Below are 25792 nucleotides of genomic sequence, written 5' to 3' on the forward strand. Positions count from 1 at the left end.
CCTAGCATAAGAAGTATAAGACGTAAGCAGTAAGCTATTGACCAACCGTAGTCGATTATTCTTGAATTGCAAAAATCCCATTAGTCAATAACTTTACTGCTTACGTCTTACTTGGGCTGCGTTCCGATATTCACTGCAAGTACTGAAAATCTATAGTTTACGTAACGTACACTATAGATTTTCAGTACTGACAGTGAATATCGGAACGCAGCCTTGGGGTCGCATCATGTATACAGGACTCTAGCATCATTGACGTGAAATACATACATAGATATGTATGTATTCCACGTCCATTGATGCGACCCGAGTCGGGTCGAGTAGTGAATCGAAAACGCCATAAATTAAATTATCTATATGTGCTCTCTATTGTGCGCAGGCGTTATGTCTACGCTACCATATCTGTCAATATGGCTGCGTTCAGCAGACACAACTGTTTAGTTCGTCTTATCAACACTCTGCGTTGATTGGTTGGTTCTAAAAGTAAGACTCAATAGCCGCGTTCAGCAGACACAACTGTTGAGTTCGTCTTATCAACACGCTGCGTTGATTGGTTGGTTCTAAAAGTAAGAGCCAATCACGTTCGACTGCTACTGAGCGGCTTGGTCTGCTAGGCCGCGTTCAGCAGACACAACTGTTGAGTGTTCTCTTATTAACACGCTACGTTGATTTGTTGGGTCTAAAAGTAAGAGCCAATCACGTTCGATTGCTACTGAGCGGTTTGTTCTGCTGAACGCGCCCAATCTGTCCGCTTCGTCATAACAGTTCTGCGCGTCTACCGTCTCCTGTAGAACGCAATAAACATGGTGCTCGGTATCGACGAGGAGAAGGAAGACGTGCCGTATTGAGAAAAATTAAATGTAACGCTGCGAACGCAAATTTTCATTCGATAACGTCGCTGGCGTGAAAAAGACGCGATTTGGTGATCTCGGAAGCAGTCAACGTGATGGTATCGCTCGGAGAAGCGCGACGTGAGAGAGGATCAGCGTCAGAGATTGCATTTGCAAAATGGTACGGAAACATGCTTGTCAGTCTAAACGACGATCAATCGCGAGAAACCTTTAATGATCTTCGAAGGCAAATCTGGTATTTCATTGTTTTCCCGTGGCCCGATCACATTTTTAATGTCTGTCATCCATAGATCATCGGCCTCAGATTCGTGCAAGGTGTTTTTAAATGTACCGCCAAATTTTTTTCACAGCTGTCTGACATCGCGTTTTTCCATTTGCGCCCTCCCATATCAAAGGTCCGACGTTTACGTCTGTTGTGTTTCGTGATCGGCGGCAGCCGATTTAACTGGATTTAACGGAGGGCCGAGAATATTATCCGACATTTACTGATCATGCTTCTAATTGATATATTATGTTGATAGGTTGTGTACGATATGCGTGATCAATAATGCAGGCCGAAATCCTGCGCTAAAGTCGGAGTGATTGGCGATGTATGCCGTGGGGACAAATCACTGGGACATACTCGTCTGTTGTTTATGTCATTTTTGTTAAGTGACGAGTCATGCCCGGCGAACCGCCAGCCACAGCTGGAAGTAAATCCAGTGGCAAGGCTAAGAGGATCTCTATACCTCGTGTGCAAAGTAGTACTGACACAGAACTACAATCGCAACAGAGTCAGAGTGGTTCGACCCCACTGCAACCCACCGCGTTGCACTATGTCACCTTCCGTTCCGAGTTAGAGGACAGCCCTATTCCACCGGCCCTGCGATGCCGTTTGTATGATCTCTTTCAGCAAATCGAAAAAGAATTTGAAATGTTATACACGGAAAATCTTGGATGTAAATATCTCTATTTATTTTCTGTTTTATTTAATTCATCATGATTTGATATACATATTGAAGTTGTTGCGTTTCTCATTATAGTGCAGGAGAAGATTGACATCCTAAATGACAGACTCGAGAGAGAGTGTTATGGATCGGGCGAGCGCAGTTTACCTCCTGGAGATCTTACGGATTACCCAGAAACGAAAAATCTATCCAAGCAGAAATGTAAGACTGATTTTAATATTATTAATGTCAATGTTACACATAGAAATGCATTTTAATTTGTGTATTATATAAGGAGTTACAAAAAAATAGTTCAGAGTACTATACTTTTAGAGGACTATTATAAATATATAATAGTCACATAATAATATTGATTAAACTATATATTAGAAATTATTTTCCTAAATTATTTTCATTTCTGATAAAGTCAACTTCTATGTATTTTTTATTCAGTTCCGTAAGTATTCAACTTCTCTAAATTCTCAATCTTCTTTTTAAGTGCTTTGTGTGTGTGTGTGTGTGTGTGTGTATTATATATATATATATATATATATATATTATATATATATATATATTATGTATATATGTGGTATGTGGGTGTATATATATATTATTGTTGTGTGTGTATATATTATATATATATAGCTTATACATACCCTTGTATATAATATCCCTGTTTATAATATCTATTATATAATTTTATGACATTTATATTTTCCCTCTATCCATCTATTCCAGGAGATTTTATAAGAATGATACAAAAAAAATAAAATAGCTAGTATATGGTAATCATTTTTTTAAATTTAATAATAACACTATTATGTTATTATTTAGTTCCCTTGGATTGTAATAATCTTCTTTATGTTTTTAGCAATGGGTGCAAACTCGGCGCAAAAGATTAAAACTTCTCACAAGTTAAAAGCACAGACAAGTAAAATAGTATCGAGCTTTAAAACTCCGTCTATGACATGCACTATGCAAAGAGAGTACGTAGGTCATCGAGATGGTGTGTGGGAGGTATCCGTAGGCAGATCAGGTCAACCCATTATAGCAACTGCTTCTGCCGATCATACAGCGCGTATATGGACAACAGATAACAGCCGATGTCTATTACAATATATCGGTCACAATGGATCCGTGAACTCGGTTCGATTTCATCCAAATAGAGAATTGGCTTTATCAGCGAGTGGCGACTGTTCCGCTCACGTGTGGCAGGCAGCCGTCGATTGGGATATGCCGAAAAGAGTAACATCATTAGAAGAAATTCCAGTAGCCGGTTCTGAACGATCTACCGCTAATAATCTAATCAGTAATAATGATGAGCAAGACGACCCCCCGACTCTAAGGACGCCGATACGCGAACTTTTGGGTCATACAAACGTTGTAATGGCTGCAGATTGGCTTTCTGGTGCTGAACAGTTAGTTACAGCTTCTTGGGATAGAACAGCAAACTTGTATGACACGGAAACCGGAGAAATTATACACACGTTATGTGGACACGATCAAGAATTGACTCACGTGTCGACGCATCATACGCAAAAATTATGCGTCACGTCCAGCAGAGACAATACATTCCGATTATGGGATTTTAGAGAACCAATACACTCGGTTTCGGTATTTCAAGGTCATACAGAGTACGTGCACTGAGATTAGCAATAACAGTAGTTTTTTTCTAATTAATATTTAGTATCTATCTATTCTTCATATAACATTAAATGTATAAGATTAATACCTAGCGTGTCTCTCACAGAACGGTAACGTCTGCAGTCTTTACAAGGGAAGATAAAATTGTATCTGGCTCAGATGACAGAAGTGTAAAAGTATGGGAATTGCGTAATATACGTAGTCCGTTAGCAACAATACGTGGGGATAGTGCTGCTAATAGACTATCAGTTTCTAGTACCGGGATAGTGGCAATACCACATGACAATAGACAAATACGTTTATTTGATCTAAGTGGTCAACGTTTGGCAAGGTTACCTAGAACCAGTAGACAGGTGAGAAAACATTACATATTATAATTATTATGGAAATTTCTCTTTTTAATTAATCAACTAAATAATATAACGTTTTATTAATACATATTATCTGTAATAACACTAATAACAAGTAAAAGGAGACTTTGAAACTGCTGGGACTAGAAAAAGTCATGCAGTTATTATAAATAATCTTAGATATTTAAACACTATTATAAAAAGTAATAAACTTCAAATATATTTTGCTATTTCACATTATATCAATATGCAAAAATAATACTCAAAATTCTTTAATTCTATATATATCTATGTACATATATTACAAGAATATCTTATTAAAAAATAACAATTACATTTGCAGGGCCATCGTAGAATGGTGTGTTCTGTCGCTTGGTTGGAAGATAACAGTGTGTGTAATTTATTTTCTTGTGGTTTTGATAGACTAGTATTAGGTTGGAGTGTTCTTCCCGTTAAAGATGCTTAAATATCACAAACTGTGTGGTTTTATCAGGTATTTTATGTCATGTTAGTGTGATATTGGGAATATTTAGGTGCAATCTAGAAATGGAAGTACATATATAGCCATACAGTAAAAATCCAGCAATTAATCCAATTAAAGATCCTCCCCTTCCACTCTTGCAGACAACTGCGATAGAAAAAAATACCAAAATGTATGTATTATTAAGTAATTGATCAAAGATAAATTATAAATAGAATGTGAATTTTGAAGTTGCAATAAAACTATAAATGTCTTATGTAAGTATACGTTGTTAAATGGATTCTTACCTGAGTATGCAGTTAAGAGACATAAAACGGTGTAACCTTGAATAAGAAGGTAATACGGACCCGAGGCTATGTGCCGCCACACTATTCCCAGAAATCCCAATAATTTACCACAGCCTCCGACAATTAGAGCGCGACTTAAATCTTTTATGCTATATTTGTATGGTTTTTTACCAATGATAAACCATTTTAATTCAGTCACTATAATAACTGTACAAATAAATGCTGCAAAGGCGAGCGCTGTGTGTATCAGCAAATTGTAAAAATTGCAATGATCTTGTAATGCATCATCACGAACTAAATCCACTTCTGATGCAGGTAATTCTGTCTCGTTTATGTCACAGAAAGACCAAGCCCTGAACGATTCGGTTAGCCATAATATTATACCCAGCTTCCAATATGATTTAAAATTACTGTTATACAAAAGATGTCTGTAAGCTGATTTTTCTATCAGAATCAAGTCTACAAAAACTATAACAGGATCATATTCGATATATTTGTCAGCTAATAATCCACATTTCTCCTAAAATAATGCAAAATTAAGCAATGCGTAATATAAGCACATAGTTTTACGTTTTACTTACACATTTTAAAATTTTAAGGACACTGGGGCAGTATCTCCTAAAAAGCTCTTTGCATTCAGCTCCACAATTTATGCAAATATACATTTATAGATGCAGTCAATTATTATCTGAAATAATAATCAGTAATGAATAGTTAGTAAATATATATTTTTAATATTTATGTATGTGAATTTATAGAAATGACACTAACAGTTTTAAAAATAAGCAAATATAGTCACTTATACGCGTATGTTGGAACGCTTAACATCTATTATTATACTGTTTAGACACATTTCCATGCAATCTAAGAGGATTAAAATTAAAGTGCACGAAACATATGAGACACTTGGCATTTAGGGGCTAACAAAATATGTACTCTGCATTATATATATATATATATATATATATATATATATATATATATATATATATATATATATAACATCTAAAGAGAAACTTTGGGATCTGCCTTTCATTATATCGGCAATTTCTCGTACTTTCTGCATATCGAGGTTCAGCAAATATTGACTCAGAGATAAACCCTTTCTCTAACGATTTCTCATGTCAAGAGATAAATTTCTTCGAAATCCTTTATTTAATTCTATTAATTTTATTTCATTTTAATTTTTTTTTACATTTACAACACAAATTCTCGGAATTAAGTAGAAATATTACATCACTCGCATAACGCATTCAATGTGCCTATTGACGAAAAAAATTACATTCGCAAAGGAAGAGTTAGCCTTAAATTGATCGGTTAAGTGATTACAGGAATATAAAAATACTTACAATAGTACTATTAAATAGTGTTACAGACTTCTACACATAGATTACCTGAGGCGGAATTCTGTAACTCCTTAACGATAGTTTCGGTATCGCGCGCGTTGCGCAGCTTTTTTACCATATATGTATAATACCTCCGCAACGATACCGAAACTGTCGTTTAAGGAGTTACATATATAATCCCGCTACTGGATTACTAACATCAATAACATCTATAAAGATAGAAAAATTGATAAGTAGAAGGTGGAGATAGATATATAAGTAGTAACTATATCTCATTGTTAGACAAATATCATATCAGATATTTAAATTTATATTGATTGTTATTAATAGACATAGCAAATCATCACAATTTTTTGTTTATTAAATATTATGAAATATTAATATAAGCTTTTCTATAATATTAATACAAAATGGGATGTTGAATGTTGAAGTAGATTTGATATGACTACTGTTTTTATTCTGGCTTCGTATTTAAGCATTTAAAACATACAATATTAATTAAATAGCAGAAAAATAGTTATATAGATATATATATATAGGATGTTATAAAAGACTTCGAAAGAGAGAGAGAGAGAAAAGAGAGGAGAGAAGAAGAGCGTACTTTCTATTTTTCTTTATGAATATATACTATATAGATACTCCTAAAATTTTGAACTTTTCTGTTTTTATCCTCTACATTCTTATTTTTTATCCTGTGTAGGTATGCCTATAACTTCTTGTCTTTCCACAGGCAATTTATAATATTTGCACCAATCATATCTGACAAGGGAGATTCGGAATCCTAAAAATGATTAAAAATCTGAAATTTTACAGATAAACTGGAACTTTGCGGAATAAAGTACAAGTGAACTTAATTACGTAGCAGTTTTCTGTTTTGACTGACGGTTCTAAGGATGAAAATATTCCTTCAAAAAAAAACCTGACATAATATTTTTATTAATATCTCAGAAACTGTAAGAGATGTTGCAAAAATATTAAATACAACAGTTTATAGTTTTTTCTTAGCCTACAATATGATAAAAGATTTAAGAAACATTTTTTTTATTGTTTCTCCCATCATTTCCTTAATCAGTTTTGTCATAGTTGCATAACATGCTCGAAAAGATAAACATTTGCGCGCTATGGAAATCATGTGCTAATTTCGCATTACTTTATATTATATTATTTATAGGTATTGTACATCAAATAAATGTTAACACTACTTATTTTTACGTCGAATTGCTTGTTGTATTTTTAGAATACTTCAATGTGTTTTCGGACATTAAGAATTATTTTTACGTTTTAAAAAATTATAATCTCTAATACTTTAATTGATATAAAAGGCTTATGAGACATTTATTACTATCGACCAATAAAAATTTCATAAATTGAAAAGATGGCGGGAAAAACGTTAACAAAATTTTTTAAATTTTTTATATTGTAGACCATAAAAAAATCATAAACTCCTCTCTTTTATATTTAATATTTTTTTTATATCTCTTACAGTTTCTAAGATATTAACAAAAATATAAAAAGTCATTATTCTGAAGGGGTATTTTCATCCTTAGACCCGTTTATCAACCGAAAAATATTATGTGATTAGGTTCATACATATTTTATATCTGCAAAGTTTCAGATTTTTAGAAATTTTTAGGTCACAGAATTTTCTTAAAATTCTACTCGTAAGTCACTCGACAGTAGTATAGACCCTTTATATAGAAGTCTACAAAGTTGTTGATAACAGGTAAGTGAGAAGAAAAAGGTAGTGGGGAACATGGAAAAGAATGGTGGGGTATCATAAATAGGGTCACATGCCATTTTAAAACATACAGTCATACAGTCGACTTTCTACATTGTTAGAAGGCACATCGAATATGGTACAAGATTCAAGTATATCTCTGCCAACAGGGCAATTAATGCCTATTTTGGGATTTGGAACTTGGAACGTAAGTTTATAAAGAACCAGCTTGTATTATATAAAAACTCCAGGTGAAATTTATATTTATATTATATTTTAATATGCGACTTATATATTTATAACAAATATATTTTTTATTTGATGACTGACTCTCTAAAAATGGCATGTTAACTGAGTGAATTTCATTTGTATCAAAGAATTGAGGCCTCTTTTCCGCGATGCTGATTGGTTGTCTCAAATTTTGCATCGCGGCGTGTTTCACTTGTGTTGCTTCTGTGGCTGTCAATTTCGAAAAACTTTTTACTAAATGGCGCGCGCGTAGTACGCGCTTGTAGCGTTCTAGTATACAGGGTGTCCGAAAAATCGCCTACTCCACTTTGGGAGGTGATTCGGGACCCAAAAACAAGCAAAAAAGTTCATACAAACATAGGTCCGGAAATGAGCCGTTTCCGAGTTATAGCCACTTTTATGTTCAAAAATCGTAATTTAGAATCCGCTTGGCATCCCTCTTTCTTAATTATTTCTTAAATTAAAAATTTTTATTTTTAAATATTTTTAATTTTTTTATTTTTTTTCAATTTTTCAATATTTGTAAATACGATTACATTATTTTTAAAAGAAATCAGTTGTTTTCACGGCTACTTGAAATCAGTTGTTTTCACGGCTATTCAAAATCAGTTGTTTTCACGGCTATTCAAAATCAGTTGTTTTCACGCCTATTCAAAATCAGTAAGTAAATCACGGCTTTTCAATAAGTTTCAAATTATTATTTAACAACACCTTACTTTTAGGTTGTATCTAATTTTTCCGTATTCATCAATGGATCGTTTAAGTTTTAATGAATTAGCTGATATGCATCTTATGTATGGTCTTGCTCAAAGTAATGCTGCCGAGGCAAGAAGATTAGACATCCAGTTTTTTCCAAATCGAGATGTACCGGGAATAGCGTCTTTTCGAAATGTAGACAGAAACTTGAGAGAATTTGGTAATTGTAATTAAAAAAAATTGAAAATAAAAATTTACGATTTTTGAACATAAAAGTGGCTATAACTTGGAAACGGCTCATTTCCGGACCTATGTTTGTATGAACTTTTTTGCTTGTTTTTGGGTCCCGAATCACCTCCCGAAGTGGAGTAGGCGATTTTTCGGACACCCTGTATATTAAAAAAGGTATATGTTTACAATACAGGCAAGCGGGGAGGAACTAGAAGCAGCTCTGAATGCAGCTTTAAAAGCAGGGTATAGGCACATAGATACAGCTACGGTATATGAAAACGAACACATTATTGGTAAAGTCCTGAAAAAATGGTTGGATTCTGGTAGAATCAAACGATCTGACTTGTTTATCGTGACGAAGGTAACACTCAAATTTCCATATTTATTTTAAGCACAATATGAATACTAATATCTATATGCAAGAATAATAAATCGAAAAACTTGTGCGTATATTAGCATACACTCAACTGCATGAGCTACTACAGCACATTATACATATTTTAATGATAATTCGAGCTTATCTCTGTTCGTTATTATTCATATATATATATATATATATATATATATATATATATATATATATATCTGATCCACATTAAAATGTACAAATTGTTTCTAAGGCCATGCTCTATAACTTGCAACTTTTGCTTCCTCATAGAGGAAGCTTTGTGATGGTGAAAAAAAATTTTTTCGAGATTTTGATGGAAATAGAATGTTCCAAAATGTCGAGAAATCATATTAGTAGAAAATGTCCGGAAATGTGTGTGTGTGTGTGTGTGTGTACGGATTTTTTTGTACACTTCTACAATTTTTTAGATATCGGGTTGAAATTTTGCACACAAATAGAGTATCATAGAAAGTATGTTCTTCTCTAATTTTCTTAAAATCCGTCGACCGCGGTATAGATTTTAAGGGAATTTTCATTTTTTAGAAAAGCGTGTTTTACGCTGTAGCTTTCTCAATATTTGAGATATCGATCTATTTCTAATTCTATTAAATTCTTCAGTTTTTTCTACCCCTATTTCATATATAATTCTTTAAGATTTGGTTGATTAGATCCATTTTTATACGCGATCAAAGGTCCATAATTTTTTTAGAAATATGTGTGGCAATTTTTGAAATATCGGGCTATTTATAGTTTTATTATATTCTTGGCTTAATTGTCTAGATCGGATCATGATCTAAGATCGGTATGATCCAAACAATTAAGTCAAGATCGGGGCATGATCCAGACAATTAAGCCAAGATCGGGACATGATCATTTTGCTTCCTATGTACGGATTCTTTATAACTTCAAACGGTTATAGCTCAAGAACTAATGAACTAAAATTATATATAAAATAGGGGTAGAAAAGACTGAAGAATATAATAGAATTAGAAAAATTGCCAATAATTTTTATATAGGTATTTAGAAAATTATTTTAAAGTAAAAATAAAAAATTAATGTATAAATAAAAAAATAAAAAAAAATGGAAAAATTAAGAAATATATGTGCAATTAGTAGGGATTACTTTAGTAAAAACATTAATTATATTATTTAATTGATTTTTGTAATAGTATAACAGATATTAGTCGCAATAAAGCTTATCATAATAAAAAAAAGGTGTGCAAGTATACGGAGAATTTTTTGTTATATTTTACCCTTAAATTCACTACAAACTTGGGAAAACAAAAGTAAGGAAAATATTGACAAAGATATATATGTATATATGAATGTATTTACATATGATAAGCGTATATGAGCAATTGTGCACGGGCTTGTGTTATATGTACGGCATTTGTATGCAATTTCATGATGCAAAATTCATTAAATGGAAATGTAGTGCTTGTTTTAAAACGTTTCACCTTTTATTAAACCGCTCAAACACAGTTATTTTAACAGACGTTTTAAACACATTTATTATAGATTTTAAAATATTTCCCGTAGTTTCCTGAGTAAATGACCATTATTTCCTTCTTATTTCAACCTCAAATAAGATGGAAAAAAATGTTTCATAGGTTTCCCATCGGGGCACAAAACGGTCACTTTTACAATCCCTCCTTTAAAAAATTATTGAAATTTTCCACATATATTTCAGTAAAATTAATCAAACATATTTTATATTTTAATGTAATAGATATTAATATTTTTTATTATGGTGGATATTAACCAGAGAATAGCTCGTATAAAATTCTTGGTGGTACATGTCCCACAACTACCATGATTTCAGGGTAAACTTTAAGAGAAAATTCTCTCCGTGTAGAAACTTGCACATTGCTTCCTCATAAGTGTGAAAATAGAAACTTGCACATTGCTTCCTCATAATTTTTAAGCGGGCAAGTAGAAACTTGCACATTGTTTCCTCATAGTTTTTAAGTGTGTAAATTATAAATTTGGACATTACTTCCTCACAATTTTCAAGTATGCAAATTATAAATTTGGCTAAGGAAATTAATAAATTTCCTTATAGAGGAAGCTTTATGAGCGAAATAAAATGTTGGTTGAGCAACGTACAAATTTATAATTTGCATACTTGAAAATTGTGAGAAAGTAATGTTCAAATTTATAATTTGCATATTTAAAAACTATGAGGAAGCAATGTGCAAGTTTCTACTTGCCCACTTAAAAACTATGAGGAAGCAAATGTGCAAGTTTCTACTTGCACACTTAAAGACTATGAGAAAGCAATGTGCAAGTTTCTACTTTTTTAAACCTTCTTTAAAAGCTTTAAGGGGAAATTTATATTGAGATAACAATATATCATTCGTTTTGTATGTTCATATTTATATTATGCTTAATATCTAGGTACCTGCGAGTGGTAACCGACCTGGAGACATAGAAAAGTGGCTCAAGAAATCACTTTCTAACTTGCAATTGAGTTATCTCGATTTATATTTGGTGCATACTCCATTTGCTTTCGAAGATGCTGGAGAAGTGTTACATCCCTTTAATGAGAAAGGAGAAATCAAAATTGATCCAAGTACGGATCATTTGCAAATTTGGCCGGTAATGGAGAAGCAAGTGTTGGAGGGACGTACAAAAGCGATTGGATTGTCAAACTTCAACATTGCCCAAATACAAAGAATTTTGAATAACGCCAAATTGCCCATTTCAAATTTACAGATTGAATTGCATGTGTATTTTCAACAGAAGGAATTGGTAAATTTTTACTTTACAAATGTCCCATTCGTTCATGTCTAGACTCTAGATACATATCGCTTTATAAAACTGAAAGTATACCTATGTTGATATTCTTTTTGTGTCAGGTGAAGTTTTGTCAAAATAACGACATCAGCGTAACGGCGTACTCTCCTTTGGGTTCACGTGGATTAGTCGAAAAAATCGGAAAGGGAGACGCTGTGCCGAACTTATTGCAAAATGTTACTGTGTTAGAAATTGCAGAAAAATACGAAAAGACTTCCGCTCAAATATTACTCAAATGTATCATTCAAAAAGGTATAGCAGCCATACCGAAAAGCATCAATCCGTCAAGAATTAAAGAGAACTTTGAATTATTCGATTGGGAACTCGAAGCTAAAGATGTCGACAAGTTAAATGCTCTTGACATGGGAGAATCCGCACGTATATGCGATTTCAGTTTTTTTAAGGGTGTCTCAAAGCACCGGGAATTTCCTTTCTAAGATTACGTTTTGATTTTATCTCTTCTATGCTACGTCTATTCATCTTTACCTCTCGTTGTTGTTATTTGTATTATATAACAGTTTAAAGATTGTTATTCCATGTAAAACTATCAGAATCCAATAAATAATCGACGTTTGTTGTAATTTTGTTTCTGCCACATTTTGTTTCTTTCTTACGTTACATGGCTATTTAAATATTGTTATTTTTTTATGTAAAACTTGATTTATTCTAATCTAGTAAATAATTAATTATAACTGCTGCTATCTTTATGTGAATTTCTAATACCTTATTGGGCTCAAGGATATATGTCTCGCTCTTACTGCTGTAATTCTTACTGTATTGTCAAACAAATCATTTTATAGATAATAAAAGCAATACAATTAGACGAATTGAATCAATTTCTATAAAGATCCTTTTGCCATGTATAAAGTTTCTTGTCATAAAGTTTTTTCTACTAAAAGTTAAACTTATACATATATAATGCTAATAAATTTTCATTTATATCGTCGCATAAAATTTTCTATGCAATATACAAGCAATTAGCTATAAAGATGTCAAGGCATTTTAAGAGATATATCTGAAAATGTAAGGTGCTTTCACGTAACCTACTTTCACCTCAATCATTTCAAGCCATTTTCGTTCTTTTCGTGACTGCCGTTTCTCTTCACTTTTTGTTATATTAAATTTTTTTTCTTCCTTTTTACTTTTATTATATTGAAGTGGATCGGAGACATCGATTATATTTAACGTTCACAATTTGCATAAATATGCACAATTCATCGAAACGGAGTGAAGCGGAACACATTTCACACGCGCACGCACACGCGCACACGCACACGCACACGCACACACACATTTCACATACGTTGACGAATTCTAAGTAAACATAGCGCACGAGTATTCAAATAAAAACAATTATTATATTTTTTTTACAGGGAATTTAGCGTTAAATAAAAATATCTAAATTTGAACATTTATTTCTAAATGTTAGTGTTAAATTCGACAAGATTTCTCCGCATAAAAATGTGTGAAATTTCAGTGAGAAATATATCGCAATGCCTCAAACTATTAATTGTCATAGTACCTGTATTTTACAAATTGTTATCATATTGTATATACAAAGCGTACGTCAATTTATAGAATATAGAATGTAAACTTACAGATTTTTTTATTTATGTGTCATCAGGTCTTTTTTCGGTTTTTTTTTGCTCCTGTGGGAATATTGTCAACCTTATTAGAACTGTTTGATGTAGTTTTTTTGGTTACTCCAACTGGCTGTAAAATGAAGGGCCTTCAATCCTGCTTTCAGATTATCTGACGCAAAAGACTCTTGAACAAGACCTTTATACAATTTGACGCACTTTTTTTATTAAGTATAAATACCGTGCCATCAAATATGTGTTTTAGGTTTTTTGACACTTTTATTTTATTTTTCCATTTAGGAGGAAATTCTTATTTTCTTTGTATCTTTCTTTTATCCATTTACATACATAGGAACTAGCAGCGTAATCGTTAATTTTCACACGACGCAAAACAAAATGTACTACTACTTATATCAATTTGCCTATTTCTTTTAGGAAGGTCCACGTTTGACACACTGTGCACTGTGTCATGCTGTGTGAATTATAGGTTAGATGAGGTTAGAATCGTAGTGGCAGTGCGCGCATGCTCGAGCCAATATCAGATTTTTTTTTAATTTTTAGAAAAGGAATTTTTAGTATTATATAATACTATAAGTTATATAGGAATAGTTATTTTTAATATGTCAGTATATATTTTTTTCTTTGCACATTTTAACTTTCATGACAAGATTATGGCAACACATTGTTAAATTCAACCAAGGACAAGTCGTCTTACACAACAGCTAGAAATAATTCGAAATGTAATAAATTGGTGAAACAAAAATACTTTAATATATCTTTGATAAAACAGAATATCCATTTAAAATAAATGGACGATATAACGAACATTTTTAAAAATAATCTTCGGCTTATTTGTTGTTAGATATCGACTACAAAATGACTAATCATTCACATTGCTGTTATAATTACACATTGCTCAGATTCAAGATTAATACTACATTCGCTGAAAACTTAGTGTTACAATATGCCGCATGTGCGCTCATCAGCTTTGCATTGCAAACGTTACAGATAGAATTAAAATTAATAATACATTTAATGCCGTGCGTTTAAGTAACATTATGTGGATCGTGTGTCGTCAGAGGGCGATTACGCTTTCCCGTCCCGCTCCTACGCCGATCCATTTGACTGTAACCAAATAAGATATTCTATATCGAATTCACTCGCAGATTTAAATGCATATTATGAATTAAAAAAACATCTACCTGGAATATCTAAGTATTCCTCTATAATTTGTATGTACTTGTGTGCATTAGGCGGCAATTTATCTAGGGAACGCACATCCTCGATAGTAGATTGCCAACCCTCGACCGTTTTATACACCGGTTCGATTTTTGCTAATTCCCAAGTACTGCCTGGAAAATAATCTATGTCCTTCCCATTTAACCGATATCCAACGCATATTTTTATCTCCGGTAACGTATCCAAGATATCAAGCTTTGTTAAGCATATAGAGGTGTATCTAGAATAAGAAACAACGATGTATACAGTGTTCAAAAAAGATCGTACCAAATTTTAGGAGTGTGTAGTACTCGTAAAAACGAACCGAAAAGTCTTAATAAGCATTACTCCAAAAACTATTTATTTCCGAGTTATTTTCTGCTGTAATAAATAAAGAATAAATTTAATCTACAGCCATAGAGATATAAGACTAAAGTGCGCAAGTCATATGCTAGCACGTAAGAGGCTGCGATATAGGAATAGAAAAGGAACGCTGCAGTATGGGCCCCTTCTGTCAGGCAAAGCTTTTTCTTTCTATTCCTATCGCGAAAAGACAGCTTTCTCTTTCTATTCCTATATCGCTTTTTCAGCTCGCTTGCGCACTCTATTCTTATATCTCTATGTCTACAGTAGATGTTTGATGTGTCTTCCGTTCATTTCAACACGTATTTCGGCACGCTTTCTCATTGAGGAATCGAACACGTTCAAAGATTTCAGGTTCATTTCGTAGACAAGCGTTTTCAACGTTCTGTATCAGTTCATCCAATGTGGCGTACACCATGCTCTTCAATCATTTCTTAGACCACTGTCAACAATTAATCGTTTCAAAGCTAAATAAAACAATAATTGATGTACAATAATAATAGAGGGCTATTCGTAGATGAACCAACACAGAAAATTGAAATTTTTAACAAACACGCCGACAATATTCATCATTCATCAACTTTAGAAGCTCGAGCCGAGTATACGAGCAGTCGCATGTAAATACAATGCATAAATGTGAAATAAACGGAGAATACATCGAATGCTTTATAACTCGGAAATAAATGGTTTTTGGAGTAATGCTTATTAAGGAGGTTCGATGGCTACAACAAAATGCAGAGAGTTTCATGAAATTTTAATATGTTGTTCTGGAATGCAAAATAGAATTATGTGAATTTTTTGGGAATTTTTCACCGTCCCGATTTGAAAAAAATCTACTCCAAAAATTGTACTTTTTAAATTTTTGGAGTAGATTTTTTTCAAATCGGGACGGTGAAAAATTCCCAAAAAATTCACATAATTCTATTTTGCATTCCAGAACAACATTAAAATTTCATGAAACTGGCTGCATTTTTAACATAGGTTCTTATGGGAAATGACATATTGCGCATACCTTCAGAATGAAATAAGTGCAAGAAAAAATGCAAATGATAAAGAAAAAAAAATATGCACATGTAACTTAATAAATTACAAATAAATGAGCGAAAGAAAGGGGAAGGTTACCGCACATTTCGTAGAAAAATTAATTATTAAAGCATAAATTGCTTGATTTTTCGTCTGCTAGACTGCCACGGTCGTGAACGACGTGAACAGCAGCACGCACTATACACGCGGCGACCAATCAGAGCAATCCCCTTCTCTCCCACTACTTCAAACACTAGTGCGCTGTTGCCAGAACCCCCGCGTCCCACTACTCCCCCCGATGAAGTACTACACACTCCTAAAATTTGGCTTTTTTGAACTAGCTTACGGTAAAAGCGACATATTATGATATATGTATACAATTTATATCAAGCAGCTATTAAAATACATTTTTTAAATGAGATATTTTACACACCCATTAACCAAAGTCGTAAACTTGAGCAACGGTAAATCGAGCCATCCGCAGCGTCTCTTTCGCTTTGTGGTTACACCGATCTCGTGGCCTCTTTTTTGCAACAGTTCTCCCGTAGAATCTAAAAGTTCCGTAGGAAAAGGTCCGTCGCCAACTCTGGTAGTATAAGCTTTCACGACACCGATTATCTCGCCGATTGTGCTAGGAGGTAAGCCGAGGCCTGTCAATACTCCACCTATACTGCAATTCGAACTTGTCACATACGGATAAGTTCCAAAATCAATGTCCAACATCGCTGCATTGGCGCCTTCCACCAAAACCTTCTTGCCATCCTTTAAAGCCTGGTGCAAATATTGTACCGTTTCTTTCACGTACGGCCTTATACGTTCGGAATATCTGTAGTGAAAAAATCAGCCGTGTATTGTAAACGCTTGGACGATACGATTCGATTGGAAAACGACCATTATACGTACATTTTGTAACGCTCCAATTCAACCTTAACGTCGACGTGCAGAGCGGGAAACATTTTCTGGTACGATGTAACTAAGGTATTAAACTTTTGGGAGAACTTGTCAAAGTCTCCGAGAAGATCTCCAATCCTGAGTCCATTTCTATTAGCCTTGCTCGAATACGTCGGCCCTATACCTTTCTTCGTAGTCCCCAATGATTGCGTGCCTTTTTCCAGTTCTTGCAATCCATCGACCTGTTGGTGAAAATCAAACACTATATGTGCTCGATCTGATATTATAAGCCTGTCCTCCCAGTCCTTGAGTCCCTTAGATTCATTCTTTTCCAATTCTTCGAACAGACCGGGTAAATGAATCACTACTCCATTGCCTGTAAACAAAAGAGAGTCTGAATGAATAATAGTGGATTATATATATATATATATATATATATATATATATATATATATATATATAATTCTCAATATTTAAAAGAGAGTTATTCAGAGTTATATCATCAACAATTTAATATCTATATGCCAAGAGATATAGAGAGTAACCTACATGAGGAATACAAGTGGAATATAATTGTCTGTTTCATATATCCATGATCTTAGCGTCTCATTTGTCTTCACTTGTCTCACTTGTCATGAAGCAATTATTCTACATTCTTTCATCTTACGTTAATCATTAAAATCATCACAGAGACATTGTTACTTTCCTCACAAACCAGGATATCTATAGCTCGATTTATTTTACTGGTTGATTTGAAGTCATTACCTATTACGGATTTGCATCTGGGATTGATTATTCCACTAGGCAGAAGGTGAAAGTCGAATTCAGCACCTTCTACAACTACAGTATGCCCTGCATTATTTCCTCCCTGCGAAATTACATTAATACTTGAAGAACCAGGGCCACTCGCCATTATTTATGACGGGAAATATCGCGTTGCGACCCGATTTATTGAATTGCAAATCAAAAGTGAACGAAGGCTTTGCCACCAACATAAACAATGGCATTAAAATGCGGATATACGAGTACATTAGAAACGTTTATCCTATTAAAAATAAACGACAAAAAGAGGGCGGAAAAGAAAAAAATGTTTATATGAGTAATCTCATATTGAATATGTATTGTAGAAATATATAAATAATTATTCATTAAACTAGAAAACAGAGTACATTCATTCAAATCGCAATATTTCTTCTCGATATACATCTGTTCTAGCTGATACTATTCCTGCCGCAGAGATATGAATGCAAATATGCATAATACGCTGATGTTACACAATTTTGATTGCCTTATATTAGCATAACGAGATTAATTATTCAGAACATTGATTCCGTCGTTAATTGCGTAGAGTAGACCGTCCTTGAGAAAGATATAAAAAGCTCCATGTTCTCTTATGACATGCGAAAGATATAAAAATTACAGAGATAATAGGCCCATATTCTGAACGCTCTTTTATCGATAAATGCGCGCATTTATCGATAAACGTGCGTTCGGAATATGGAGGCCATAGAGTAATTTGTCGTCTTTTTTGGTTTTTTAATCATAAAGATAGTGAAGACGATAATTTCGTCGGTTCTCCCTCGTTCGGAAATACATTTCGTTTACGGTCGTTAATTATGTAATATCAGAACGTCAGGTTATATGTTTGTGATACTCGCGCACCAGCACCAGGTCAGGTGACACGCGCCGACGGTTGCGGCTAAAAATAAAACTGCAGGAAGAATGGGATGGAAAACTCCCAAGTTTTTCGTATCGCCGGTGACAAGAGCGAACGCTCGCTCGTCATCCGACGGGCAACGGATGCCAAGCATTAAGTACTTTCAGGGAAATGTTTCTAAAGAATCGCGTGTCCGAACTAACCTAGTCCTCACTCCCCCTGCCGCCCCATAATCAATCGTCAACGCGAAAGGGCTCGGGGAATATCGGTCTCTTTAAAGGGCCGCATTCAATCTCCGTCGCATGCCATCGTTCGCATTCCGCGGAAGGGAAGACTCTTCTCCCCCGGTGGAGATCGCGGCGGGTCCGAAACGCGACATGAAATTCATGGAAACAGTACCTGACACCTGCAAACGACGTCAGCGTCCATCGCCAGCATGTCCACGACCTTTCCCTTGCCCTCGTCGCCCCATTGCGCGCCGAGGACCACCATGACCTTCGATATGGAGCCGGAGCCGCCGGTCACGACGGACGTCCGCTGTTTCTTCCTCGGCGAGACCGGGGCGCCGTTTCCATTCGCCTGCGATTGCTGCTCCATATTTTCGGATGTTCTCGGACGCGGGTGCACGCACACGAACGGTCACTGATCGTCGAATCGCACGTCCGCCGCTAATTCGCGAGAAACGTCGAGAGGCGCGTTGCCGTTCGGCAAACGGGATCCGGCCTTCTCTCGCCAAGGGAACAGCTGACACCGAACACGGCGGAAATTAGTCGAGACGATCGTGCCGATCATGGGCGAAGAGTCGCCGCCACCCGCCACCGCCGCTTTCGATCGCGCACTTCCCCTCCACACCCCTCGTCCACCCCTCCCGCGACTCCGGCCTCCGGCCTCCGGCTCCGGCTATTCGCCCTTCTCTCGCCTCCGCCACGCCACGCCGCCGCGCTGACTCTGCGGAACCTAACCTATATATCCGGCTTAAGACTGGTTTCCAATTTCCATCCCTCGCTGACCGCGCTGTGCGCCGTTATGGGCTGTCACGTGCGTCGATTCGATCGGTGAGACCTCGATCGACAACAGACATCGCTTCTCTGCTTCCCACCAGGAACGAGAAAATTAAAAATTATCTTCTCGTAAGAACCTGCGCCAACAAAAAAAATGTGTCATAAGAAAATGCAACCGCGCGGTTCAGCTTTGACGACCTCGACCCTCGACCTCGACGTTATTGCGCTCTTCATGCGGATCGTATGTCAAGATTGTGTATATACGAGGTTACTCCCGTTACTCGCGCACGTGACTCGTCGCGTCAGATCGTCTGGGAAGCTCGATGCCGTGCCGCGTCGTCGGCCTTCCGGACACCAGACACGCACGAAGGAGGAAACCGCGACTTCTCCGCGCGCGGCGAGGCGGATTTATTTCCGCGCGCAATGACGCAATTACGGAGTAATATTATATACGCCCGATCTCGCTGACGAAACCGAGAGTCTGTTTGCGTGACGGCGATAATTTGAAGGATAATTTACTGTGCGCGCGCTCGATATGTAAATTTGACGTCTTTATCTGTCCTTTTTTTTGTTTTAAATTTAAACAGATAGCGAGACAGACGATATATCTCTTCGTAGTTTGTTACGATAAATATTATTAGTAAATTTGATAGCAGATTTAGTCGGATTTAGTTGGAATTTCGATTAAATTGGCGTCAATCATTTCGGCATTAAGTAAACTTCCCCGTTTTGTCCGCTAATTTAACAACAGAGATTAATGACAGAAATCGAACGTAATCCGGTCGTTTCGTAATCATTTAAATGAAATATTCCAATGCGACTTTTCTTCACCTTTAATCCACTGTTTCATTAGATTTTATTATATTCTTGCTGGCATTCTGCCGACAAAATTTGCAAGCAAACATGGAGAAGAATAATTTGCTGGCACAGAAGATTTTATGCCGTTGTAACAATTTAATGTTAAAAGAATACTCATCACACTATAGTTTGCTGGATATAATTTTGCTGAATCTACGAATTATTTTGCTATGAGAACAAAGTAGTTCTTGTTCAGGCTATGAAATTCTTTTTGCCACATAACAACGATTAACAATAAAATTTTTTTGCTACATGAGCAAAACAGTTTAAACTTTAAACAGATGATTTCGCTGAAGGAACAATTTAATTGGACTGTATGAGCAAATTAATCCTCTGTGTGCATATGTTTTTTCGGTACCTTGCCATTGCATACGTGAATCTGTCACGTTTGACGCTATTTTTCCCTATTAGGTACCTTAAAGTATTTTTAAAAATCTGAAAAAATTCACAAAACATTTGTCTACATTGTAATTGACGATTTTATAGACATTTTGATAAACATCATTTATTTAATATTTTCTGGCAGGCTTGCAAGTTTTACAGTTATGAGCAGATATCATTTTGGCTCGGACGCCGTAGACCCACGTATGCACACGGAGGGTTAAATTTGCGATTACAACATATATTTGTATAAATAAACGACATATTTTGACTGTATGAGCGATATCATTTTGACGTAATTTCTTCGAGCATTCCCCAACTATCTAGCAAGCCTCGAATCATTATTGCTATACATATACAGACAAAGTAGAACAGACAGATATTACTTGAAAGTATGCGACTCTTGCGTTTGTAGTTATCTCTAAATGAGGAATCTCGTGAACATTGAGATTGATTGAGATCTGCAAACATCAACACAGAGCCAAGCTCTTTGCGATACATAATAAGTGTAGTGGAACCGGTGAACTTTCTTTTTTGTAGGAAGGACGAAGGAGAATACAACGACACAATATTCATAGAATACAACATTCGTTCATTCAGAAATCGCACGTGCTCATGGACACAGCGTGCGTATGTGCAACTATAGCGCATGGGTACAAGGAATCTGCGCAGTTAATATTGCCTCAGCATTTTTTTCCCCCTATTTTTTCTTTTCTCTCAATGAAACGACAGACTATTGAGCAGTAATAATTTTACTCCGATAACAAATATATTTACTGAAAATATATTATTTTGCTTCAATAGCAAATTAACGTGATTCTAAAGACAAATACACTCAATAAATTTTTGCTATTCTTGCAACAAAATCGATTTTGCTCTAATGACAAATAATTCGTAAAATTAATTCCATCAACTAAATTTTGTTGCTGTCACTACAAATATACAACAACAGAATTATTTTTTTCCGGCAACACTTTGTAAAATATGTTTTCAACAGACTTGCAAAATGTCAGCGGTACGCGCGCCGGGTAAGATGTAACGAAGTTCACCTGTGGACGTCGTGACGTTTCTAAGACCGTTTCGGCTGCAAACAATTTTTCAAAGTTTCTGCAGAAATCGAGTTCGTTTCCTTCTTTGCTTTGAGTAATCCTTTATTAATATTAATTATACTTTCATCGTTTGATATTAGTATAGTCTCTCATCCTTGTGGGTAAAAAATTAGATGCCAGATCTTTCCTATGCGGGAGGGATTCATTAGAAGAAAATGTAGCGGAATCTCCTAACGGAGTACGATGACGGAATATCGCGGCAGGTCGGCCGTTTCCGACAGATTTGGCTCTGTCTGGGAAAGTTCTCAGGATGAAGACGTGAAGACGCGAAAGAAAAGGGCGACAGGTTTCGAAATTGCAAATTTCCGAGCAAGTAGTAGAGCAAGGCAACGGTTTCCCGATCCGTTCGCGTATCGTCTAACATAAGAGCGCAGAAAGAGAGAAAGAGAGAGAGAGAGAGAGAGAGATCGCGCGTGTATCGGGTAAAGTAACAATATACCGAGGCCATGTTCCCCGCACGCTGTTCAATATTTACATCAACAAGATGGATATATTACCGGATTAAGATGACCCCCGTGGCTTTTTAATTATACAGGCCTCAGTGCGCCGGGACATCTGCCCTATAGAAATCAGGGCTCTCGATCCCCCGATCCGTTCTCCACCCCGCGTCAGCGATCCATTTCCCTTCGCTACCAGAGTATCAATTACATTGTTATTACCTAGGGAGTAGCCGGAATATGCGGTCAGATCGCAGATAATACACTGGTATAAGAGCATGCTGCAACAATGAGACAGGTACACAGCGTTTACCGAAGCGTGGCCCTTGTCGTGCGAGTAGCGGCGATAGCCATCGCACGGTGCAACTATGCGTCTAATTTGGATCTGCCCGCAAAGAGGATGAATCTCATAAAAAAAAAGAAGGAGGGGTACGTGCCCCACGGGGCCCGGGCGTGTGCGCCGCCACGAGTGGTACCCCAAATACGTATGTACCGCGTATATATAGCGAAGGGTTCGTCCTTCGGAAGATTTAGTGACTCTCGGGATGACGAGCGAAGCACGAGACTCGTGGACGGGGACCACGGACTTCAGCATAGCCCGCATACTCGCGGACGATCCGCCGCCGGGCACCAACGTCGACGTCGCGCGGAAACGTCGGCACGAGTCTCCGGAATGCGATTCCTCGCGGCGGAAAACGGAAGCCGGGGAACGGACACAGAGACTTCGCGGGGAGCGTGACACGCTGGGCAGAACGCGTCGCGACGCTCTCGTCACCGTCGCGGATGAGCGACAGCGGAGTGGCGACCGCAACGGCGAGAACGCGACGCGACGGACCGATCTCACGTGGCTCCAGTATACCCGGTACAGACCGCCGAGACTGCCCAGAAGGTCCCTCGCCGAGAGACGAGTGAAGCGACGAACGGGCGACCATCCCCGCATCCCGTTCTCCTCGTCCCAGCTGCAAGTGTTGGAGGATAGATACCGGAGAGGCGCTTACCTGTCCAGGAACGACGTCGTCGAGATGTCCGCGACGCTGCGACTGCCGCAGAGCAAAGTACGTCGGTTGCAAGAGTCGTTCCTTTTCGTCGTCGCAGAGATCACAATCCATAAGTTTTTTGTACCTAATGTCCATCTCTATCAACGTAGATTAATTTTAATCTCGGTTTAATCTTTAAGTGCACAGCTTTTGCATATATGCAAAACGATTTTCGATGCTCCATATATTACTCTCCCTTATTGAAAATGCGCGGCTTTGCATATCTATAAAAGGCCTTCTCTGGCCCTTCGAACCCTTCTTTTCCTTAATTCTGGATTAGAAGACCCAGAACGACATTATTTATTTAAAAAATGCTCAGAATGCTACGAAAAATTGCGTATTTAAAGATTAACTTATCTTTTATGTTTTTCTAGTTCTAAAAATTAGAAAAAAATAAAAATTAAGTTAAACCGAAATTAAAGTTAATTTGCATTGATGCACGGAAAGAACGGTTTTGCTGGAGTATCTAAAAATTTAGCTAGATACAGATCTGAAAATAATTTTGTTGCACCATTAAAATAATTATATAGAACACTCAAACTGATACCTAAAATGTCAAAATTTTTTACAGCATTATCATCATACTTCAGCGACCTACTATAATTATTTTGATGGTGCAACAAAATTATTTTCAGATCTGTATCTATAGCTATATAAATTTTTAGATACTTCAGCAAAACCGTTCTTTCCGTGTAGAAAATGGATATAAAACTTCCAAATGCCGTTTCTTGAGAAACACTTGTCCAAATTAAAAAAAATAAAACGTAAAAAGAGTTAAAAAATCTTTAAAACGATGTGTCACTTAACTCCTATTGTCATTTACGATTTTTGCACGTTTGTCTCGTTCGATTTGCGGGTATAATTCGTATTCGATTTCGACGTCGCGTCGCGGTAATCTTCACACGGATAAAGCATATCCCTATTCTGTTGCTGATAAATAAAGAAGTTGTCCCGTGCGGCCAGTCCACTGCGATCGCGATCCATAAAAAGCGATTATAGAAATCTAAATTTCCTCTTGTGTTTGTAGATCAAGATCTGGTTTCAAAATCGCCGAGCGAGGCAAAGACGCGAATCGTTGAATTCCACGATAGCGGCACGATGACTCGACAACGACGATGAAAATCGGCGATGGTTCTTCTGGAAGATCGAGGAAATTTCGTAGTCGGAGCGATAGACGGATAAGTACATCGGGTCTGGACCGCGATGTCATTCCGAAATTTGATTTCCAGTGCCACGACTATTTTATTACGTGTCCTTCGACATTTTGTACAAATAAACTCGTTTACGACTCTAAATAGCGCAAAGTTGGGTAATTATTTACAAAAAGACCCCACCTGCCAATGACCTTGACCTTGACATATGTTGTCAAGGTCACCCTCCTGAATGACCTTCAGAAGTTTTTAGCCGGCGGTCGTTTTTTATTAAAAAGTTATTAACAAAAAAAAGTTTGGCGACCTCACCGATTTTAATGACCTTGACATATGTTGTCAAGGTCATGACCCCGAGTGACCTTCAGAAGGTTTTAGCCATCGCTCGCTATTCGTTAAAAAGTTATTAACAAAAAAAGTTTGGAAAATATAGTATATATAAGTGCATATATAGGTTAGTTGACGCGCTTTAAACACTTAAATACTTTTAAAGCGCGTCAACTAACCTATGTGGCATCTCGCATATTAACTTTCCACGCATGAAAAGTTCACGCATACACTTTCCACGCGAACCGAGGTTTACGCACACCCCCCCCCTGCTGCAGGGGGGGGGTGTGCGTGAACCTCGGTTCGCGTGGAAAGTGTATGCGTGAACTATTTCGGGGTTACCGCACCTCCCCCGAAAGCAGGGGGGGGTGTGCGTGAACCTCGGTTTGCGTGAAAAGTGTATGCGTGAACTATTTCGGGGCTACCGCACCTCCCCCGAAAGCAGGGGGGGGTGTGCGTGAACCTCGGTTTGCGTGAAAAGTGTATGCGTGAACTATTTCGACATATATATTAGTTATTTATGCCTTCCAATACTCAAAATAGCTGCTATATTTTCGAAACTTTTTTTGTTAATAACTTTTTAACGAATAACGACCGCCGGCTAAAAACTTTTGAAGGTCACTCAGGAAGGTGACCTTCACAACATATGTCAAGATCAAGGTCATTGGCGAGTGGGGTCTTTTTGTAAATAATTACCCAAAGTTGTCATGATTTTATTTCTAGCTACATAAGGAAACAGGCTCTGTCTAACGAGAGATCATGGTTGATCAAACATAAATAACGATAGGGCACAGAGCCGCAAC

General features: G+C 36.5%; 5 protein-coding genes across 11 annotated transcripts; 3 read left to right on the forward strand and 2 right to left on the reverse strand.

The window, feature by feature from the left end:
• Positions 1-774: 774 nt before the first annotated feature.
• Wdr37 (WD repeat domain 37) lies at positions 775-4510 on the forward strand. Its single transcript, XM_071777215.1, has 6 exons — positions 775-1008; positions 1370-1786; positions 1871-1996; positions 2646-3408; positions 3525-3771; positions 4112-4510. Exons 2-6 carry the CDS (start codon positions 1510-1512, stop codon positions 4232-4234), a joined length of 1536 nt encoding a protein of 511 aa, XP_071633316.1. The 5' UTR covers positions 775-1008; positions 1370-1509; the 3' UTR covers positions 4235-4510.
• On the reverse strand, positions 3987-14139 carry Arv1 (ACAT-related protein required for viability 1). Of its 7 annotated transcripts, XM_071777220.1 has the most exons (6): positions 11565-11700; positions 10621-10815; positions 5886-6091; positions 5118-5224; positions 4537-5056; positions 3987-4396 (listed from the first exon to the last, which is right to left on the reverse strand). In XM_071777220.1, the coding sequence occupies exons 4-6, from the start codon at positions 5199-5201 to the stop codon at positions 4272-4274; spliced, it is 729 nt and encodes a 242-aa protein (XP_071633321.1). In that variant the 5' UTR covers positions 5202-5224; positions 5886-6091; positions 10621-10815; positions 11565-11700; the 3' UTR covers positions 3987-4271. The 7 variants fall into 7 exon arrangements, with proteins under 7 accessions (XP_071633321.1, XP_071633325.1, XP_071633322.1 ...); XM_071777224.1 differs by having other exon boundaries at positions 5118-6091; positions 11583-11700; XM_071777221.1 differs by lacking the exon at positions 5886-6091.
• Positions 7398-12786, forward strand: LOC139812420 (1,5-anhydro-D-fructose reductase). Its single transcript, XM_071777217.1, has 4 exons — positions 7398-7807; positions 8969-9136; positions 11561-11914; positions 12022-12786. The coding sequence occupies exons 1-4, from the start codon at positions 7736-7738 to the stop codon at positions 12394-12396; spliced, it is 969 nt and encodes a 322-aa protein (XP_071633318.1). The 5' UTR covers positions 7398-7735; the 3' UTR covers positions 12397-12786.
• A 148-nt stretch (positions 14140-14287) lies between the features above and the next one.
• Adss (adenylosuccinate synthetase) lies at positions 14288-20038 on the reverse strand. The gene is made up of 6 exons (XM_071777216.1): positions 19091-20038; positions 17800-17902; positions 17047-17410; positions 16577-16969; positions 14742-14998; positions 14288-14664 (listed from the first exon to the last, which is right to left on the reverse strand). The coding sequence occupies exons 1-6, from the start codon at positions 19286-19288 to the stop codon at positions 14615-14617; spliced, it is 1365 nt and encodes a 454-aa protein (XP_071633317.1). The 5' UTR covers positions 19289-20038; the 3' UTR covers positions 14288-14614.
• A 2826-nt stretch (positions 20039-22864) lies between these two features.
• LOC139812422 (homeobox protein MSH-B) lies at positions 22865-25274 on the forward strand. Its single transcript, XM_071777226.1, has 2 exons — positions 22865-23532; positions 24542-25274. Exons 1-2 carry the CDS (start codon positions 23023-23025, stop codon positions 24614-24616), a joined length of 585 nt encoding a protein of 194 aa, XP_071633327.1. The 5' UTR covers positions 22865-23022; the 3' UTR covers positions 24617-25274.
• The last annotated feature ends 518 nt before the right edge of the window (positions 25275-25792 follow it).

Source organism: Temnothorax longispinosus, chromosome 4 (assembly GCF_030848805.1).
Source record: "Temnothorax longispinosus isolate EJ_2023e chromosome 4, Tlon_JGU_v1, whole genome shotgun sequence".
In the NCBI taxonomy this organism is placed as follows: domain Eukaryota; kingdom Metazoa; phylum Arthropoda; class Insecta; order Hymenoptera; family Formicidae; genus Temnothorax; species Temnothorax longispinosus.

Bases quoted from the DNA above. Each gene is read 5' to 3' on its own strand.
- Arv1 (XM_071777223.1), bottom strand. From the start codon at position 5,201: ATGTATATTTGCATAAATTGTGGAGCTGAATGCAAAGAGCTTTTTAGG. The intron at 5,057-5,117 runs GTAAGTAAAACG...GCATTATTTTAG, and splicing joins TCCTTAAAATTTTAAAATGT to GAGAAATGTGGATTATTAGC. The intron at 4,397-4,536 runs GTAAGAATCCAT...TTTCTATCGCAG, and splicing joins TCTCTTAACTGCATACTCAG to TTGTCTGCAAGAGTGGAAGG.
- Adss (XM_071777216.1), bottom strand. From the start codon at position 19,288: ATGGAGCAGCAATCGCAGGCGAATGGAAACGGCGCCCCGGTCTCGCCG. The intron at 16,970-17,046 runs GTACGTATAATG...TTTTCACTACAG, and splicing joins GAATTGGAGCGTTACAAAAT to ATATTCCGAACGTATAAGGC. The intron at 14,665-14,741 runs GTAGATGTTTTT...ATTTGGTTACAG, and splicing joins GGAATACTTAGATATTCCAG to TCAAATGGATCGGCGTAGGA.
- Wdr37 (XM_071777215.1), top strand. From the start codon at position 1,510: ATGCCCGGCGAACCGCCAGCCACAGCTGGAAGTAAATCCAGTGGCAAG. The intron at 1,787-1,870 runs GTAAATATCTCT...TTCTCATTATAG, and splicing joins ATACACGGAAAATCTTGGAT to TGCAGGAGAAGATTGACATC. The intron at 3,772-4,111 runs GTGAGAAAACAT...TTACATTTGCAG, and splicing joins TACCTAGAACCAGTAGACAG to GGCCATCGTAGAATGGTGTG.
- LOC139812422 (XM_071777226.1), top strand. From the start codon at position 23,023: ATGACGAGCGAAGCACGAGACTCGTGGACGGGGACCACGGACTTCAGC. The intron at 23,533-24,541 runs GTACGTCGGTTG...TTGTGTTTGTAG, and splicing joins TGCGACTGCCGCAGAGCAAA to ATCAAGATCTGGTTTCAAAA.
- LOC139812420 (XM_071777217.1), top strand. From the start codon at position 7,736: ATGGTACAAGATTCAAGTATATCTCTGCCAACAGGGCAATTAATGCCT. The intron at 7,808-8,968 runs GTAAGTTTATAA...TTTACAATACAG, and splicing joins TGGGATTTGGAACTTGGAAC to GCAAGCGGGGAGGAACTAGA. The intron at 9,137-11,560 runs GTAACACTCAAA...CTTAATATCTAG, and splicing joins ACTTGTTTATCGTGACGAAG to GTACCTGCGAGTGGTAACCG.